This window comes from Mus musculus, chromosome 17 (assembly GCF_000001635.26).
Source record: "Mus musculus strain C57BL/6J chromosome 17, GRCm38.p6 C57BL/6J".
Taxonomy (NCBI): Eukaryota; Metazoa; Chordata; class Mammalia; order Rodentia; family Muridae; genus Mus; species Mus musculus.
The window spans coordinates 71,989,823-72,008,688 of record NC_000083.6 but is presented as its reverse complement, the minus strand read 5'-3'; the positions used below and the strand labels follow the sequence as shown (position 1 = coordinate 72,008,688).

General features: G+C 45.0%; 1 protein-coding gene across 3 annotated transcripts in view; it reads left to right on the top strand.

Annotated features, from left to right (window-relative positions):
* The window catches only part of Alk (anaplastic lymphoma kinase), a 735,715-nt gene that overhangs the window by 596,014 nt on the left and 120,835 nt on the right, over positions 1–18,866 (top strand). For all 3 annotated transcript variants that reach the window (XR_001782029.2, XR_385265.4, NM_007439.2), the window contains exon 6: positions 16,499–16,630. Coding sequence is in view for 1 of the 3 variants with exons in the window: in NM_007439.2 (NP_031465.2) it covers positions 16,499–16,630 (132 nt within the window). In the remaining 2 variants the exon portion in view is untranslated. The remainder of the gene's footprint in view (positions 1–16,498; positions 16,631–18,866) is intronic.

Sequence of the window (18,866 nt, the reverse complement as noted above, 5' to 3'; positions counted from 1 at the left end):
TCTATCAAACGAAACAGCACCAGAGTTGTTCTCATGTCCTCTAGGAAGACCTTGTGTCACTGGCTGGAAGGGTGACCTATCTACTCCCCACTGCTAGCTCAGGGCCACTGTCTTGTTTTGTGTCTAAAAGGAGCTCTTTCTGGCTCTCTCCCAGCCTCTGACCGCTTTACTACAAATTAGTCATCTGCTCTCCACTCCGTGTGTGACATAGCACACAACAGCTTGCCTGCCACAGCTTTATCAGACCCCCAGATCTATGCAGGTATAAGTATGTAGCTTCCTTCCTGCAATAACTTAATAGCTCCGGGTACATCCTTTTTAAAGGTTGCTAACATTGCAAGGTGCCTCTGCTTGGTATATTTTCCATATAGACAAATCCCAGCTTTCCCACATGTAGTCATGGGAATTGGGGTTCCATTAAAGTCCTCCTCAGCAAAATGCCTTTCCTCTAAAATATCTACTCTAAATTGTGAACGAGGCACAAATCTCCCTTCAGAGCCTATTCCACAAAGTGTTTCTTAAGCAGCGGTGACCACTTATGCTTTCAGCAAACATTTATCACACTCCCACAGTATATCAGGCAGCATTCTAGGCTCTGGGTACTTAGTACAGAAAATTTAGCAAGTTCTCTTTCCATCCCTGAATGTTAACTGGGAAGAAAGACCCATCCAAACTACTAAAGAAAGTGAATATTGCCTGAAGCAAGCAGCAGGAAGGAAGACCATAGAGAGAAGTGGGGCTAGCTGAGAATAGGGCAGGGACTTGAGATTTAGTCACAGGAAAAGCGTTCCTGAAGAGATAACATTTTTGTGAGGATGAGAAAGTGGGAGACTGAGGCTCTCTGGTCTCAGTGAATTGGTTGTGTGACCATCAGGCAGCTCACACTACAAATAAAATGTAGCCGTTCGCTATCACAGGTGGTTTACAGAGCTCTTGTTCATGATCTGCTCATTTGACACTGTTTCTATTTGAGCTGGAATGCCCCCCCACACACACACACAGAGACTCAGGCTCCGGGCCCTTAGTTGGAGAGATCATAGACCATGTGGCTCAGCTAGCAGCAGAGGCTGAGACTGGGCAAGCCTTGAGAGATACACCCATTTCTAGTCACAGCCTGAGTTCCTGATCCCTGACCCACACTGTGTTAGTTAACTACTGCCTCAGTTTCCCAGTGCTCCACGCTCAGCCCCTGGCCTCTCTGCTTTGCAAACCATGATCTACTTACTGTACCCTATGGGCCAAATTAAGTGTCTCCTCCTGGAGGCTGCTTCTGTTATGTTTTGTCACAATGATGAGAAAAGAAACACACGCACACCCAATAATAACCTCTGATAGGGATGACATTTTTGTATGGCTCTGGGGGACATACCATGAAGTCTGATATTCTGGTCTCTCTTTTATTGACTTTGTCTTAGTAGCTAACAGTTCTCGAAGAGTGCCTTGTTAGTCTTTTAAGACACTGAGATCCTGTCTTAGATTTCCATTGCCTCACCCTCTGGCTTTACCACTTTCAGTGGCTCACTGAAACTACCGCTATGCTTGCCTGGCGCTCTCTCCTCTCTCCAGCCCCATTGGGATTTTACTTGTCTGAGATCGTTGTTTGTTCTTGGTTTGTTACTGTTGTTCTGTTGTGAGTGTGGTTGTTTTGAGACAGTCTTGTTATATAGCTTTAGCAATCTCAGACCCATCGTCCTCTGCCTCTGTCTCCCAAGTTCTTGGATTATAACTATGCACCACCCTGAGGGCTTCTGTCTTGCCAATCATGTAAACGCTCTGCCGGCTTGAAGTTCACAGTCCTGTCCATTTAGTCCTGTGCCTACTACAATGGCCTTTCCTACTCTGGTGGCTCTAGAAAGTTGGTTAAAAACTTGGGCTTCCCAGGGAGGCAGACATAAAATCCTAGTGCTACTACTTTTGCTCTGACCTTGAAAATGACCTCACAGATCCTTCTCTGGGGCCCAGTTTTCATCTTAGTGAAAGCAGATGATAGCCAGGCACAGAGAGTACATTTGTATTCCACAGTGGGATCACAGGCTTTATAAGAAGACTGTCAAAAAATAAACAAACATAAAAAAGCTGGAGATAGCAACTATTTCATATATTTTCTATAAGGGCTAAACTATATATAAATGGTGAGCGTGTGGCTACCGTAGGCAAGACTGGTATCTGCTGGCTTTCCTGTCATTTCAGTCAGCCTCCACCCCTTCTACCATGGCTAACATAGATGGAGGGAGTCTCCAATGGTGCCCTTCCTTCTAGCTTCAAGAGGGCTGAGTCCATAATTTCCAAACTGGGGTGCTCAGGGGCTACCACTCATGACCAGGTAGTTCTGTCTTTCATTCCTCCAGTCTGAATGCTACCTCCCTCACCCACTCTTCCTTTCCTCTTCCATCCAAAGCAGGCTTTTTGACTACAGAGTCTGAAGCCTGGGCCCCTGCAGTGATCACACTTGTAGCTATAATTTATTTGTATTAATTCTCCAAAGGACAATTGGAATTGTTCATTATTTACAGAACAAACAAGAGAAGAAAATGACATGTATTGTGAGGAGTTCTTGTGTGGAATAGTTAAATATCACCATGGTTTGGGGAGATTGATGGTAAAGTGTTCACAGGGGTCATTTATTATAATATTAAAAATAAAATTATTGGTGTGTCTTTTCAGAAAAAGCAATGAAGATAAATGTTAAATAGGGAAACCTTTGGAAAAAAGACCATGTAACAAGATGAAGGGGGTATGGGGGCTGCAAAGGAATAAGACATTTTTAATTTCTTCAGCGAGCTCAACCATGAAAATGAATGATGCTCTCTCTGCCTTCTACTGATGGTTCTTAGGAAAGTCACAGGGAAAAGGAACTTGAAACAAGCCCTCAGTGTCCTTCCATGCTACCTGGCATCTCTGGTTTCATCTTGATGCCATGTCTCCTGTTGCTATCCTTCTCATCCTCACCTCTAAGACACTCACCCTGCCAGAGGCACCTTCAGCTTGTCACCCATCCCCACCCCCACCCCCGCCCCTGACTTTTCAGCTCTATATAATCATCAGCCTCACCCAAGCCAACTTGATGACTTGAATGGTTTCGTGGTCAGTCCCAGAGGCAGCGAGCCAGCTGGCTCTTCACACTTCCATTCACTCTCCAACCCAATCTTTCCAAATCACTCAGAGCGAACTTCATTAAGACTTACCAGCTGGCCTGGAGAGATGGCTCAGCAGTTAAGAACGCTTGCTGCTCTTGCAGAGGACCCAGATTTGTTTCCCAGCATCCACATCTCTAGTTCCAGGGGCTCCAACACCTTCTTCTGGCCTCTACCGGCACCTCCATGTACATTGTACAAATATAGGCAAGCAGACAAATACAAAACACACACACACTAGTTCCTTACTTATTTAAAAAATTAATTAAGTTTTTAAAAAGACCGGAATTTGTGTTTTGAAGTCAGTTGTTTAAGATTCATTACATAAAATCCACACCCCTAACCCCAGTTTTCAGGATTCTGTCTGCCTATGCTTCTTCATTCTCCTATAGACAGCCCTTTTGACCCTTTGTGACCAACCAGACTGGGCCATAAGAGTATTTGCTCTGTTTCTAGATCGTGACACCCTTCCCACCCTGGCTCCTCTATAAATAGCCATTTCCCTTGGGCAGGTCTCTCTCATCCTTCAATGCCAGTGCCAATATCCCTGTGCCCACTGTATCAAAGTAGTTCTCCAAACCACCCTCACTTCTGAAAACAGCCCTCTGGTAAACTAAGCATCGAATTGGATGGCAAGAATGGAGAAGGATAAGGTTGGAAGTTTCCTTTTGGCATAACTTAAAAGGAGTGAGAAATTCCTAACAAGACCCCCAAGCCCTCCTGGCATGCATCTACTTGAACTTGGTGATTGTGTTTTGTCCTTCCTTGATGTAAAATCATTAGTACTTGAAATGTACCAAGCACTCTCCAGGAGGTAACATGAATAAGCCAAACCCGCCTGATTAGAAGGAATCACAAGTCTTCCTTCAAGGAGGTCAAGGAAGTGGCATCTGAGGTAGGAGGAATTGTTCAAGTTGAGACAACTCCAGGCAGCTAAAACTGGTTGCACAACCATTATTAGAAACTGAAAATCTTGAGATCTGATTAGATGCAAAGAGACACGGGAAGATGAACCATAGAGTTTAGAGTATATGGAACAGAGACTATAGCAAGGTTGGGCCTTGAAGAAGCTAGGTTTAGAAAAAAGCTAAATCGGATCATGAGTTGATTCTAGAGGCAAATAGAGATGAAAACTCATCATTGCAGGTGTGATTTTTTTTCTCATAACTATTATTTCTGCTGGAAATTACTTTGGGCTTGTTTCCATCATTATTTTTGCTCTAAGAATCTGGCTCTGTAGAGCCTCAGCTCTACCATGTGATGTGAAGAATGCCCACAGCTTCCTTGGGTCCCTAAGACTGGCCCTGCCTAATCAACCTCTTCCTGGGTCTCTCTGCCCATGTTTTATGACTAATTCTCTAAACCCCATGCCTCTATAGTTAGCTCTCAGTAAGAACCTACATATTTATTGCTCTATAGGCATGTGATCTCATCTGACCTATGCAGAAACCTGTTCACCAGACTGCATTCTGAAGGAAAACCCATGAGTTGAGTTGGTATTCACCCCTTGTACTGGCTAGTTTTGTGTCAACTTGACACAGCTGGAGTTATCACAGAGAAAGGAGCTTCAGTTGAGGAAATGCCTCCATGAGATCCAACTGTAAGGCATTTTCTCAATTAGTGATCAAGGGGGAAAGGCCCCTTGTGGGTGGGACCATCTCTGGGCTGGTAGTCTTGGATTCTATAAGAGAGCAGGCTGAGCAAGCCAGGGGAGGCAAGCCAGTAAAGAACATCCCTCCATGGCCTCTGCAACAGCTCCTGCTTCCTGACCTGCTTGAGTTCCAGTCCTGACTTCCTTTGGTGATGAACAGCAGTATGGAAGTGTAAGCCAAATAAACCCTTTCCTCGCCAACTTGCTTCTTGGTCATGATGTTTGTGCAGGAATAGAAACCCTGACTAAGACAAATTGGTACCAGCAGAGTGGGGTATTCCTGTGACAACCTGACCATGTTTTGGGGAGGACTGTGGAAGGACTTTGGAACTTTGGGCTTGAAGATCCATCCGTTGTTAAAAGCTCTGTCAGATGTTGTGTAGGAGCTTGGAAGATAATGTTGAGAACACTGCAGAAGATGGTGGTCTGGTTTGTGAAATTTCAGAGGGAAATTAAAGACTCTTTTCAGGGCCATTGCTGTTTTGATTGTGAAGATTCTGTAGTTCTGGTTAGCTGGGGCTGAAGAATCAGCTGTGATTAACAAGATACCAGAACTACCAAAGCAAAAACTTTGCATTACTGGGACTATTGATGCTGGTTAGCTGGAGCTAAGAAATTAGCGGTGATTAAGAAGAGACCAGCATCATTGAGGTGACATCTTCTGGGAAGTGTTTTCTGAAAGCACAAAGAGGCTGTGTTCCAGAGATGGCCAAGGTTGTACTCCTGCTGCAGCGGGACTTGGTAATATGTAAGGGTCACCCAGGTGGTACTGGTTTTGAAGGCATGAAGGGGTCACGCAAAGCAGCTGAGGCTCGGCACTGTGAGAGGCCATGGAAGGCCATTGGTGAAGGTGCAGCCTCAGTTGCAATTGAAGGCCCAGGACTGAAGGGGTCATGCAGTGTTTTGGAGATGCCAGTACCATGAGATGGCCACCAAGAGCAGCAGCAGCAGCAGTGGGGTACAGGCATCTGGAGCCTAGAGAACGACGCGTGTGCTACAAAGGGCATGGCTGGAGAAGTGACCCAAGCCCTTGAAGGAGCCCAGAAGATCGTGAGTTGGATCCCAGACATTGGACGGTTGGAGATTGACTTTTGCTTTTGATTGTGACTGTGCCCTGATATTTTCCCTCTTGAAGGAAGAAACTGTTTTAGTGGAGCCCACAGTTAAAGAGACTTTTAATTGTAAAAAGACTTTGAATTTTAAGAGATTGAAATTTTAAGAATATGTAAAGACTGTGGGACTTTTAAAGTTATTTAGATCTTGGGGATGAATAAGATTGTAAGGGTTGAGGCTTACTAGTGATGTTTTTGTGTGTCAAGTTGACAAGGGGTCAATTGTACTGGCTAGTTTTGTGTCAACTTAACACAGCTGGAGTTATCACAGAGAAAGGAGCTTCAGTTGAGGAAATGCCTCCATGAGATCCAACTGTAAGGCATTTTCTCAATTAGTGATCAAGGGGGAAAGGCCCCTTGTGGGTGGGACCATCTCTGGGCTGGTAGTCTTGGGTTCTATAAGAGAGCAGGCTGAGCAAGCCAGGGGAGGCAAGCCAGTAAAGAACACCCCTCCATGGCCTCTGCATCAGCTCCTGCTCCCTGACCTGCTTGAGTTCCAGTCCTGACTTCCTTTGGTGATGAACAGCAGCATGAAAGTGTAAGCCGAATAAACCTTTTCCTCCCCAACTTGCCTCTTGGTCATGATGTTTGTGCAGGAATAGAAACCCTGACTAAGACACCCCTCTAACCAGAAGTGAACTGGAACCTGGAATCATGTTCCCTACATCCTAATGGATATTATCAACACACACCGAACAAAATTTGTGTTGGGTCTCCCTAGAGTCATTACAGAAATGTGGTCTGGGTTCAAAAGGAACTCTGGACATGAAGGAACCCGGAAGAGTGAGCGCATGGGTTGGTGAGTCTTAGTCAGGGCTTATAATTCTCCCAAAGAGAAAAGAAACTAGAGGACCATCTATCCAATGGGAAAGGTTCTCAGATTTAGGCAGCCATCTGTGACTGGGCCTCTCCTTTAATGTAGGAACCAAGATGCCAGGTCTTTAATGAGGTTGTCCACACTACAATTTATGAGACCCAAAGCCTTCAGAAGGACTGGTTTCTGCCAGGCTTAATTTACACAGTTCACAAGCTTTCCAACGCCCCCATTAAAGTCAGCAAGGAAGCTGTAGCTGTTGGCCTGGACACACAATTTGACTTCATCTTCACCGTGTCACCATTCATTTTCGTGTCTCTTGGCTTGTTTACCCCTAAGCACCTGGCTCCCCTAGGCCTGGGAAGTATGAAGTCTCTACCAGGCAGGTGGGAGCCCAGCCCAGCCCTGATTCCAGCTCTAGCCCAAGCCTACCCACAAATCCTCTGTATTAAAAGATCGTCCTCATATCATCTCCAGTTTGATTTAAGAGTAAGACCCCTTCTCACCAACACAGCTCTTAGTCCCCTCCCCTGTAATAAATGCCATCAGTTAGGTAGGAGCGAGCAGGTAGGAGATGACCAGAAAACTGAGACAAATGTGCTTTTTGTTTTAATGCCACATAAATTCCCTTAATTAAAAATTAATTGTGCCCTAAAATTGGACACTCATCTAACAAAAGAAATTTGAACTACAAAGTTGTGTGGATTTCGTAGCATCTAATCTCTAAGACACAGAGGAAGGAGTGGAAGTATGTGTGTGTTTCTGCTTCAAATACAGTCAGGGAAGGATTCATTCCCAGCGTGTGAACCCAAGAAGTCACCCACGGGGTAGAACAGCAATTCATGGAACTTGACCTGGACCACACATGTTGCTGATGCAAATCTAAACTAATCTCTACAGCATCCACTGAGAAGATAAATAGACAAGCAAATGTGCCATGCTGTTTCAGAGGAGATGTTCCAAGATGCAGATGACGGATGGCTGGGACAGAAAATGCCAATGTGAGGCCAGCTTCAAGGGAGAGCCATCTACAACGCTGGGCATTAATCAAGTTGGCACTAATGATAGCAAATCCATCTCATCAACTCGTAACCATCAGTGACACTGCTTAGAACCCAATAAGGAGATCATGGATGGGAAGAGGGTTTGAGATAAGACTTGAGGTCAACACTCCAGCATGCAGAAGGACAGCAGAAACAGAGAGACAAAGGACCCATCTGAGATCCCACATATACTAAGCTTCGGATTCCTCCTCCAGTCCCCCAAGGTCATGCCACTCAACTGTGTGCCTCCAGAAACACCCAGGGATCTCTGGGCATCTCCTCCTTTGGGTCTAAGGACATCTCCTCCAGAGAGAAATATGACATTGACCTGGGTGATGCACGAACACCAAAACTATTTCTCACCTACCTGCCAGGTGACTTCTGGGGACATCGGGCACTGCTTGTGCAAGATGGTCCCATCATGAGTCATGGTACAAGGCGGCACTGGAGGACCATCTGACCAAGTTCTGGGTTCCCCGTCTTTGGTTTACTAGTAAAACACCTCAGTAAGCAACTGGCCACATGTTTTAAAAGCAACTGTTTAAAAAGCAACAAGCATTGCTTAGGCTCTTAAACCCCCCAGTCTGATTAATCAGGTGGGAATAATAACTGTTCCACTAGGTTTTTATAGGCTTCAGACAAAGAAGGCTCAAGGAAGCACATTGCAGGCTATTAAAATGCTATGCAAAAATAAGGAGTGACTGGGATTTAACACGCCCAGTGACTCACATTGTCAGTCTGGAAGGAAATGCTGTTTCAAGGGCTAATAGGTAAATTTCCATAGTGATGACCATTATTAATGAACGACCCCTGAGCATCAGCTCTCCCACAGGTGATTTGCTCTCTTTCCTTATGTGACTGGGAAACCTGAGATGTGTCAGTGAAACTTAGAAATTACCAGCACCCGTAGGATACCTGCAGAGATACAAGGGTTGCTTTTGTATGCTCAAGCCCCTCCCCTTCCTCATTGCTCCAAAGACAGGCTACAACTACACCAGGGTCTCAGCCCACCCCTCAGGGCAGAACAATACTTGTACAACCACAGAGAAGACGCTGTTTAGGAAATGTGGGTCCTTGTTTAAAACCACTCACCAAGGATATTTTCCTCCTAGGAATTTATGGGCTCCATAAAAAAAAGAACTTGAGGAGACAGAGCAGTTGTTTTTGGTTGTGCCTCATTAGTTCTGAGTTTGGTCTGGCAGTAGAGATTGGAGTACCTGGAGTCTATCTAATTGAGTCTCTAGTAAGCATTAAACTCACTCAGTCCTGGGAAGACACTACCAAGGAATCTGGAAGTCTCCAGGAGAAGAAGGGAGACAGCAGAGGAAGCAGGGCTAAAAGAGATATCTTCTTCAGGCTGGTGCTGAGCCTGAACCCAGGAAGAGATCCCAAGAATAAAAATCTACAAATCCTGGGCATCCAAAGAGAAAAGACAGCACGCTCCTGCACCCCTCCTTGTCAAGACTTGTGGGTGAAGGGCAAATATGCCCACCTTCTGCACACTATGCCCATCATCAGCATTAGTCACATTCATCACTCGGATGGCCCCTTAGAGAGAAACAGCACAAATGACAAAGCAGACAATGTGAAATACATAAATTTCCACCAACCCCTCAGCAAGCCAGTCACCACTCTGGAACTTGGTATTCTCAACAGTAAAACAGATTGAATAACACCTTCCACTTTTGACATGCAGGACCAGTTTAATTCCCAGTCTTTATGGGGGTGAGGAGGTCTATATTACCAGACACTGTTGCAGACGCAGAAGACTCCATACCTCCCTTCAAGTTAGTGGCAGTTTGCTGAAGAAGACAGACAAACAGCTAATGATACTATGAGGCAGAACCTCAACAATGCCACATTTGAGAAGTAATGTGTTCAGCTATCCAAAGAGAAAGGGAATTCGTGAAAATGGGTAAGGAACAAGGTCCAATATCCAGATGCTGAGAGAGAAAGGCTGATGGAAGGTGCGCCCAAAACAATGACAGTGGCCCACACACAGTGCTTGCTGATCCCACAGGAAAGCATACTCTTTAAGCATCACAGAGAGAAAGAGAAATGGAGACACATTCAGATTTCATTGAATCTTTAGACACCTGTATACCCAAATATGCCATGAACGTATACACTGTGTATGCAAATAGAATGCATTCAAGACCTTAGTAATTGACTGCATGTGTACTTAGTAAATCAGTACTCATGTTCTCTTTGATGAAGGGATGAGAGGGGTAGAGTACTTTCCTATCATGCTGACACCATGAGTTTTTTTTTTAACCCAGCCCTGAAAAGAATAAAAAGAATCTAAAAGCTGAGAACACATGAAAACCTCCTTCTCAAAAAAAAAAAAAAAAATCAAAGTAAACAGCTTTTAGCTTAAAATAAAACTTCTGCTACTACTCAGGGTGGACCAGGATGCAGAATGAACGGGGTGCATGTGTGAACACAGCTGGGGAAGGAGTGTAAATTGGATTCACTTCTGGAAAGCAATTTGGCAATGTGTATCAAGAGCTTTTAAAATGTTTATACCTTTTGATTCCGTAATTCCACTTCTGGGAACCTATCCTATGAAAATAATCGGAAACACGGGCAAAGGTGTATGCACAAAGATAGTCTTCAAAGTGTTATTATAAACAGACTAGCCGCCCAATCGTTGAATAATGTTTCAATAAATGATGGCGGGCATCACACTGGGAGAGGGAAAGGTTTAAAACCCTTGGAAAAGTTTGTCATTATTTTAAGACCTGTACATAGATGAGGGGACTATGAGCGCTTTCCAAATCGCAGACAGAAAGAACCCAAGGTAAATCAGCCAAGACGGTTTTTAAAGGGGGGGGGAGGGGAAGCCTCTGGGTTACGGGATTCTGGATGTTCATTTTGTTTGTGTTCTTACCTTGCTTCCAACTTCAGACAACAGACTTCATTTTAAATAAAGGAGAGGTGCAAGAAGCCATAAGATGAATCCAGCATGCAAAACACTCACTCACATTCCCTTAAAGATGCCACAGCGGGTGCACAGTATGCATAAACGGCAGAGCTTAAAATGTGCTGTACGTTGAAGGAAGCTTTATAAAGCCCTTGAGTTTCCCTGTGTTTTCTGTGGCAGGCTGGAGTGAGAGCCATCTGTGCTATGACTAAGGATCTCCTAGGATAAAGCCAAAGAAGAATTCTTTGAAAATGAAGTCACCAAGCACATGCCCAGAGCCTTTCTTTTTTTTTTTTTTTTTTTTTTTAGGTTATATATATATATTTTTAATTAGGTATTTTCCTCATTTACATTTTCAATGCTATCCCAAAGGTCCCCCATACCCACCCCCCCAACCCCCTACCCACCCACTCCCCCTTTTTGGCCCTGGCGTTCCCCTGTACTGGGGCATATAAAGTTTGCAAGTCCAATGGGCCTCTCTTTGCAGTGATGGCCGACTAGGCCATCTTTTGATACATATGCAGCTAAAGACAAGAGCTCCCGGGTACTGGTTAGTTCATATTGTTGTTCCACCTATAGGGTTGCAGTTCCCTATAGCTCCTTGGGTAATTTCTCTAGCTCCTCCATTAGGGGCCGTGTGACCCATCCAATAGCTGACTGTGATCATCCACTTCTGTGTTTGCTAGGCCCCGGCATAGTCTCACAAGAGAGAGCCTTTCTTATCATTCTAAACTCCCAGCTTCTACGAAGCTCACAGCTAGAAATCCAAAGAGCAGAGTACTGGCTTTGGCCCCTCTTCAGATGTACTGTATCATGGCCGGGGTATAAATGTGTTTCTTCCTGGTCTCCTCCCCCTCCCCCACCTTTTTTTAAATGAAACCAGTAGAATCCAATAGATCAGATCGAAAGGGGCTCCACCCTAATCTCATAATCTAGTCTCTTCTCTAAATGTCTAAACAGAGTGGGATGGAATTTTCACCCTTTCAACACCATTAATAGTTTGAGTGTTTAGCTTGTCGGCACTTAGAGACAGGATAGAAACTATTTAGACCCCTGTCTGCTGGAGGGTAAAGAGGAGGGTAATGTCAGCAGGCTCCCCATTCCCTCCCACATAGTATGCAGTCCTGTTCTAGCTGTCACAAGGTCAGAGCACAGATGACTCTTGGCCCCCATGTACCCTGAATTCCTGTGGCTCAGTTCTTAGCACCCCTACAATGCTCCCCCACTCACTACCTTGGGAGATAACCTCTCCTCTGCTTTGGGGCTTTGGAAGGAGAGACTGACTCTGAGATCTGCTATTGAGGAAACATTTCTCTCCTAACTTCTGATACAACATGGTCAACATACAAAAATAAACATGGCCCTCGCGTCAAAGGAGAATGAATAAATAAGAGCATTTATTCTGGAGCCAAATACAATGACCAACAACCTCGGAACACAGATATAGCTACACCAAATCCCATGTCCTAACATGGGAGCAGTAGCTTTTTTTATATACTAATAGAGCAAAGAAAATCATAAACCAAGAGATTTTTCAAATCCATTAGTTGAAACACCAGGTAGATAGTTCACAATAAAAGGAGGAAATCTCTCTGCTATTGGCCTTGATTGTTATCAGATGACATTCTTAGACTGTGAACCCAATGGAGACGATGGGGGGGGGCATTATTTGCTTATTCCAAAAGGACTTGCCTAGTAATCACCAAGATTACTCACTAGGTCACTCATGGGGGTAGATGATACATTATACTAAGGGGATAAGGTAAACCAATATCATTTGGTTCTGGACCTGCAACATTCCAACTCTCCAAATCATTGAGCTTCTAGTCAAAACGAGCCTTTAACACGGGTGACGCTTTTTAAAACAAAACTGGAACTTAACTTAATGCATGATGGTCAAATTGGTGTATAGAATTAAACTCATAAAAACAAACTCAACACCTTACCTTTCCACGAGAGTATTGACTCTCTGATGTGCTTTTGATTTTTTTTTTTAATCCTGGGTTTTTATCTGAGAGTGTTTGGAACTGGCATGGTGTGGGAAGGAGGACGGGGCTTCATTGCACAGCAGAATGTATGGTGTGAGAACCACAGAAGAAACTTGATCCTGTGCTGTCCCAGGGCTTCCTTCCTTCTCCCCCTGTGGGCAAGAAAAGGGGAGAGTTGACCAGACCAGAGACCTATGGGCACTCATCCCAGAAACAATTTAAAGCACTGAGACATCCACCCAAAGCCACCTTGGCCTCCAGCTGGCCAAGGCCTTGGCTGATGAAGCCAGTGATTCCTGCTAGAGCTGGTTTTAGACTGCATATTAATGTCCTGTCCCTCCTGTAATGAACTACTGGACGCTTAATGGCTTCAAACAACATGAATTTATTCTCTTACTGCTCCAGAGGGCCGAGGTCTGAAATCACTTTCATTGGCCAATGCCACAAAACCGTCTGAGAGGGAGACTTTGCTGGGAAGTTTCTAGAAGCATGCTGTTGGGCTGGGATGTCTCCTCTGGAGAACCAATTTCCCTGCCTCTTCTAGCTTCTGTGGAGCCTCTGTGGTTCTTGGGTCGTAACCTTCCCTCCCATCCTGAAATTCATGCTTCTCTTGTTAAGTTTTGGGGGAGGAGGGGTGTCAGGGGGCCCAGTGAGAGAGGCACACACAAGGAGTCAAAAACGATCAAGCTTTAAGTGAAGAGTGTATTCTCTAAGGACACAGTAGGGAGGGCAGTTTGTCCTTCTAAGGTCCCGTGCGAGAGAGTAGGAAGTAGAGAAGATGCTGTGCTCCCTGGAACTGGGTCCAAGTGCAGCCAGCATCATCTAACTAAACTTAACTGAGGCAGGTGTTTGTGAAGTCCCAATGGTATTCCTGGAGGAGGGATGTTTGAAAGAACCAGTTAGCATCAGTTCTGCCTATAGCTCCAATGCCTTTCAGACTTTGCTCTCTGGAAGAGCCTGTTCCCAGAAGCAGGGGAGAGAATGGTCCCCTGCCTCCATGACCTGAGAAGTACCAGTACAGTCCTGTTTCTTATCGACTCTCCTGCTTCCTTCTGATAAGGACCCTGGGGATCCCATTGGGGCTCCCTGAATAATCCTCCTCCCAAAAGGTTTAATTACAACCAGCCAAGTAAAGTTCCTCTTTACCACAGAAGGTAACACTCATCGTCCTATTAGGTTCTGAGGACCGGGGACCATTATTTCAATCAGTGTGTTCTGGAAATAACCTCTGAGCACAGGTGCCCACGAACCCTCCCAGAGGCTGAGTCTGGGAAGAGCTGGAGCCAGCGGCTCAGACAGTTTCATGGAGATGATAAAAACTTTCCTGTGAGTTCTGGAGCTCAGATGAATGGCGCTGAGAACACGTGCATGCTGGGAAGACGGTATTAGGGACAAAGGTGAGGTTTGTGAACCGCACCTACGCAATGGGTAACACATTATGAGTGCACCATCACATGAAGAGAAGCAAGAGGAGATGAAACAAAAAAGAAAAATGATTGAGTCCCCATCCTGGGACCTTAAGGAACAAATTAAGGAGCCCCGATTTGATTTCCTGGAAGGACATGAGGCCTGTTCTTCTAAGGCCAGATGTTATAGAGCAAGCCCAGCTAGGCTGGAGGCCAGCAATGACATGCCAAGTGACCATCTGTTGTGTGGCTTTTCCTGAGCAAATGTGCCTGTCTAGTCATCCCAGATAGAGCTCTGATGACATACATAAGAAACAACTGCCCCTAAGTCTGACTTGATGGATGGATGAGTTTATTGTGGCTAGTTACAGGAGCAGAGGTGAATTGAAGGCAATTGCATCACCAAAATTCCCACCTTAACATGGGCAATGAAACAAGAACCCTGAAGCCTCTGCCACATGGGCAATGAAACAAGAACCCTGAAGCCTCTGCCCGCCCTGCAGGCAGCAACACTGAAGGGTTTCTGCTCTATAGCCATTGTTGTTAGCGTAACCTTGGAGATAGACCCTGTAGATCTGACATTTTTGCTAAGCTTCTTGGATCGTAGGAACCTTTCTGTTCCTTCCAGGAGAGGATATCTGAATTTAGGGAAAAAGGTTGCACCACAACACCTGCATCATCTGGTACACAGAGCTTTCTTTACTTGGACTGGCCTGCAGATGAATCGGGGTCATTCCCAGCAATCCTTTCCATGACATGGGGAGAGCAGCCTTGCAGTCAGGTAGACTGCATTTCAGCCTTACGCATTGGATATGAGACCTTAGGCTATTCACCAAACCTCTCTGAACTCGGTTCCCTTAATTTGGAAATTGAGATGGGCATCATTAAGACCTGCATAGATGGCTAATAGAGCTCAGTGTGCCGAGGTAGATGGAAGAGTTCAAAAAGTGAGCAGAATTGGTGTGTCATTGGTTTCCAGGCCATAGGAAGCACCCCAATGAGCTAAGAAAACCACAGAACTCTGGATATTAAAGATTGTCTGTCTGGAGATATTATACATTAGAGTCAATTCAAGATGGCTTCTCAGACAAAGGCAGAGGAACTCACTGGGAGGCGAGGAGGATCAGAGAGGCTAGGAACCAGGGCCATCAGAAACACAAAGATGGAACCAGGGCCATCAGGAGCACAAAGAAAGGAGGAAGGCATGGGAAACTTAGGAAGGCAGTTGCCATGGTGAGGGGTAGAAGCTAAGCCCCAAGTGGACCACAATGCTCCTCTCCATTGGGACCAGAGCCTCCCACACAAGAGCTAAGCATCAGAAAGCACAGGCCAGACATTTCCTTCCTTTCATTAATCAAAGGAGATGATGCCAAGTCAGCCTGTTCTTTTTCCTCCTGGCCTTGATCTCTCAGGGTTGCAGAGACTCAAGTGGCAACAGCCTGGTTAGTGACCATGAGGCATCACTAATGAGTCAGGAACTAATAACTGCTAACATGTTCATTGTAAGACACAGCCCTCCAGCTGGCCAGTGGTGGCGCATGCCTTTAATCCCAGCACTTGGGAGGCAGAGGCAGGCGGATTTCTGAGTTCCAAGGCCAGCCTGGTCTACATTGAGTTCCAGGACAGCCAGGGCTATACAGAGAAACCCTGTCTCAAAAAAAAAGAAAAAAGAAGAAGAAGAAGAAGAAGAAGAAGAAGAAGAAGAAGAAGAAGAAGAAGAAGAAGAAGAAGAAGAAGAAGAAGAAGAAGAAGAAAAAGAAAAAGAAAAAGAAAAAGAAAAAGACACAGCCCTCCATTTCTTCCTAGAAAAATGTGGTTTCTCTAAGGACTTGGGATTGGAAGTGCATCTTAGTAATATAGTCAAAATCAATACTTTCATAAAAGAGACAGTAGCCAGACAGAGAAGGGACATTGTCAGCCTAGCCAATCATAGAGATGCCAGGTCCATCTCCCACAGCAATATAAGCTTGTGTTGCTCTTCACAGCAGAAAGCGCCTATACTCTCTGAATTTTCTCCATAATTGACTCCAGTGCTAGGATCTGGTGTCAGAGCCTGGAAAGATGATACCGATACTGGACCAAGTAAGTCTGGTAGATGCCCAAATTCTAGAGTAAGGTAGAGAGCCAGGTGTGCCAGGGCCTCCACCAGGAGGTTCTGCTCCATGAAAATCATGGATTCCAGGATCCCAGAATGCTAGAGAATATGGGTTGACCCTCAACCCAAAGGTAGAGTCTGAGATCCTGACTAGACTCTGAATGTATATAAGGGGCTTTGGTGTTTCCATTGGCCTTGAGTGTGGCCAGATGGAGATGCAGGCATCTTTGTCAAGTCTTGGGATGTAGTAGAGCAGTGTTTGCACAAGACCAGCCAATGCCTTTGACCACCTCAACTAACCAGGAACATGTGTGTGTCTGTGTGATCTCTAGGGACATCCCCAGGCTCCAAGATGGCATTGCAGAGTTCCTTCACTTGTTGGAATGGGACCGTCCTCCAGCTCGGGCAAGCCTGTGATTTCCACCAGGACTGTGCCCAAGGAGAAGATGAGGGCCAGCTGTGCAGTAAGTAGAGGGGGAGTCTCAATCCTGCTCACTCCTAACCACCCATACCCCCTTCCAGCCCCTCACCCCATGCATGCAAACCGAGGCGGCCTCTATAACACCCAGTGGCTCTTATGACTACTCTCTTGGCAACACAATTCCTAAGATAATAGAGCTAAAATATGAGGTCCAGAAACAACACAGTCCTCCAGGTCTGCGGTCACAAATAAAGGGCCGTCAGTGATGGCTCAGTGGCTAAGAGTGCTTGCTGCACTTACAGAAGACTGGGGTTCAGTTCCCAACACCCACACTTACAAATGGTTTACAACAGTTTCTGGGGACCTTGTGCCCTCTTCCAGCCTCTGTGGGTGCCTGCATATATGTGGCACACGTACAGACAAACAAACATGCATACACGCACATTTTTACAAATTAATATCTTTTAAGTTCTGCTGTTGGCATCCTTGAGCCCGGAGGAAATGAGCAGGATGAAGTCTAACCCTGTGGTGTGACATCAGATCTCTCTCTCTGCCTACACTGCCCTCACTTTCCAAGCACTGGCTCACTCTTCCTCCCCATCTTCTGGGCACCACAGCTGCATTCCTATCAAATCACTTCGTGTCTCCATGGTAGCTCCTGGCTTTGCCTGAGTGGTCTCAAGCAAACACACTTTTTTTTTTTCTTAAGACACCAGCTACTCCTTGAGGACTCTTCGGCAGTCTGTTCCTCCAAGAGCCCTTCTCTCACCATCTCCAAGGAGTACAGTTTGTTCTTTGTCTTCTGTACCCTTCCCACTCAGCTGAGTACATCCACTCATAATCACTTCCAAAACTTGTTATTAGTGGCTTTTTGTGACACAGGCCATATGCCGTGTAAGTCCCTCATTTAAAGTATGCATTCCACTTCATTAATATCATTACAGGGGTTTGCAACCATTACCAAGGTTGAATTTTAGAAATTTTTACCGTGTCCCCCTAAAAATGCCTTGCAATCTATGCATTTTTCTGGCAGCCTTCTGCCACTGTCCCTAACCATTAATCTCTCTATTGGTACAGATGCACCTCTCTGGGCATTGCATATAAGCTAAATCATATAATATGCAGGTTTTTAATTAATTTCTTCGATTGTCTTAGTAGTTTTGAGGTTCACCCACAGCGTGGCACATCCAATTCTGCATTTGTTTATTGCAGAATATTGTTTCATTCTATGAATATACTACAGTTGTCCCATCTACTCATTAATTCATGGCCATTTGTGTTGTTTTCAGTTTGGCCCTATTGTACCTAATATTCACATCTCAGTCTGGGCACAGATAAGGGTTTATTTCCTCCTCAGTACACACCTAGGATAGAATTCCTGGTTCATGCAGCGACTCCATGGGTAATGTACTGAGCAAGTGTCAGACTTTCTTTGAAAGTAAACCATTTTAAATGCCCACCTGTAAGATACAAATGTTCTGTTTTCTCTTTGCTAACACTTGATACTATCACTTTTTTTTTTCCATTTTAGCCATCCTCACAGAGATGTGTCAATTATGCATTACGGAAGTGGTTTCCAGGTCTCACTTCCTATCTGTGAGCAGATGAGTCTGGTAATTCTTTTCAGTGCCAGAATCTCTCTTTGATTCTTGGCACGAGCTGAGTACTCACTGACTAGTAGCTAAAATAAATGGCTGAGTTGGAAGACTTGAGAACCATAAAGAAAAACAAGTTGCTGTGGCCACATTGGTATGTGGGCATTGCCAGGCTCCCCACCAAGGACTGCTCCACTTGAAAGGGGTTTTGCCAGGGAAGCCACCAACACTTACAGAATACCTGTAGTGAGCTAGAAAATGTGCTAAATCCTGAGGCACCGGCAAATTCCAAGGATTTAAGATGCAGAGCAGCAAAAGCCCAAATCAGGTTTAAAGAATGAAGCAGTGCGTGGCCCCTTGAAAGTTGGTGAAGGGGAGGCAGTTGTGCCTGGGATATGGTGAGGCCCAGATCAGGGGCTCAAACACACAGCCCACAGACACCACTGACCTCTGAGGAATTTTGCTAAATACCTCCAAAGACTGAAAATTGTCCCCCAAGTCATCAGGACTACATAGAAATTAAAAGGGGTTTATATAAATTCATTGACGTGAAGAAAAATAGATAACCTGTTTTTCAATTTCAAAATAAAAAGTTTAGTTTCATAGAAAGATGTCAAGTGAGGTATCTAATGATAATGGAGTTATGGTAGGTTTTGAGACAGGGTTGTGGTATCCTAGACTGAT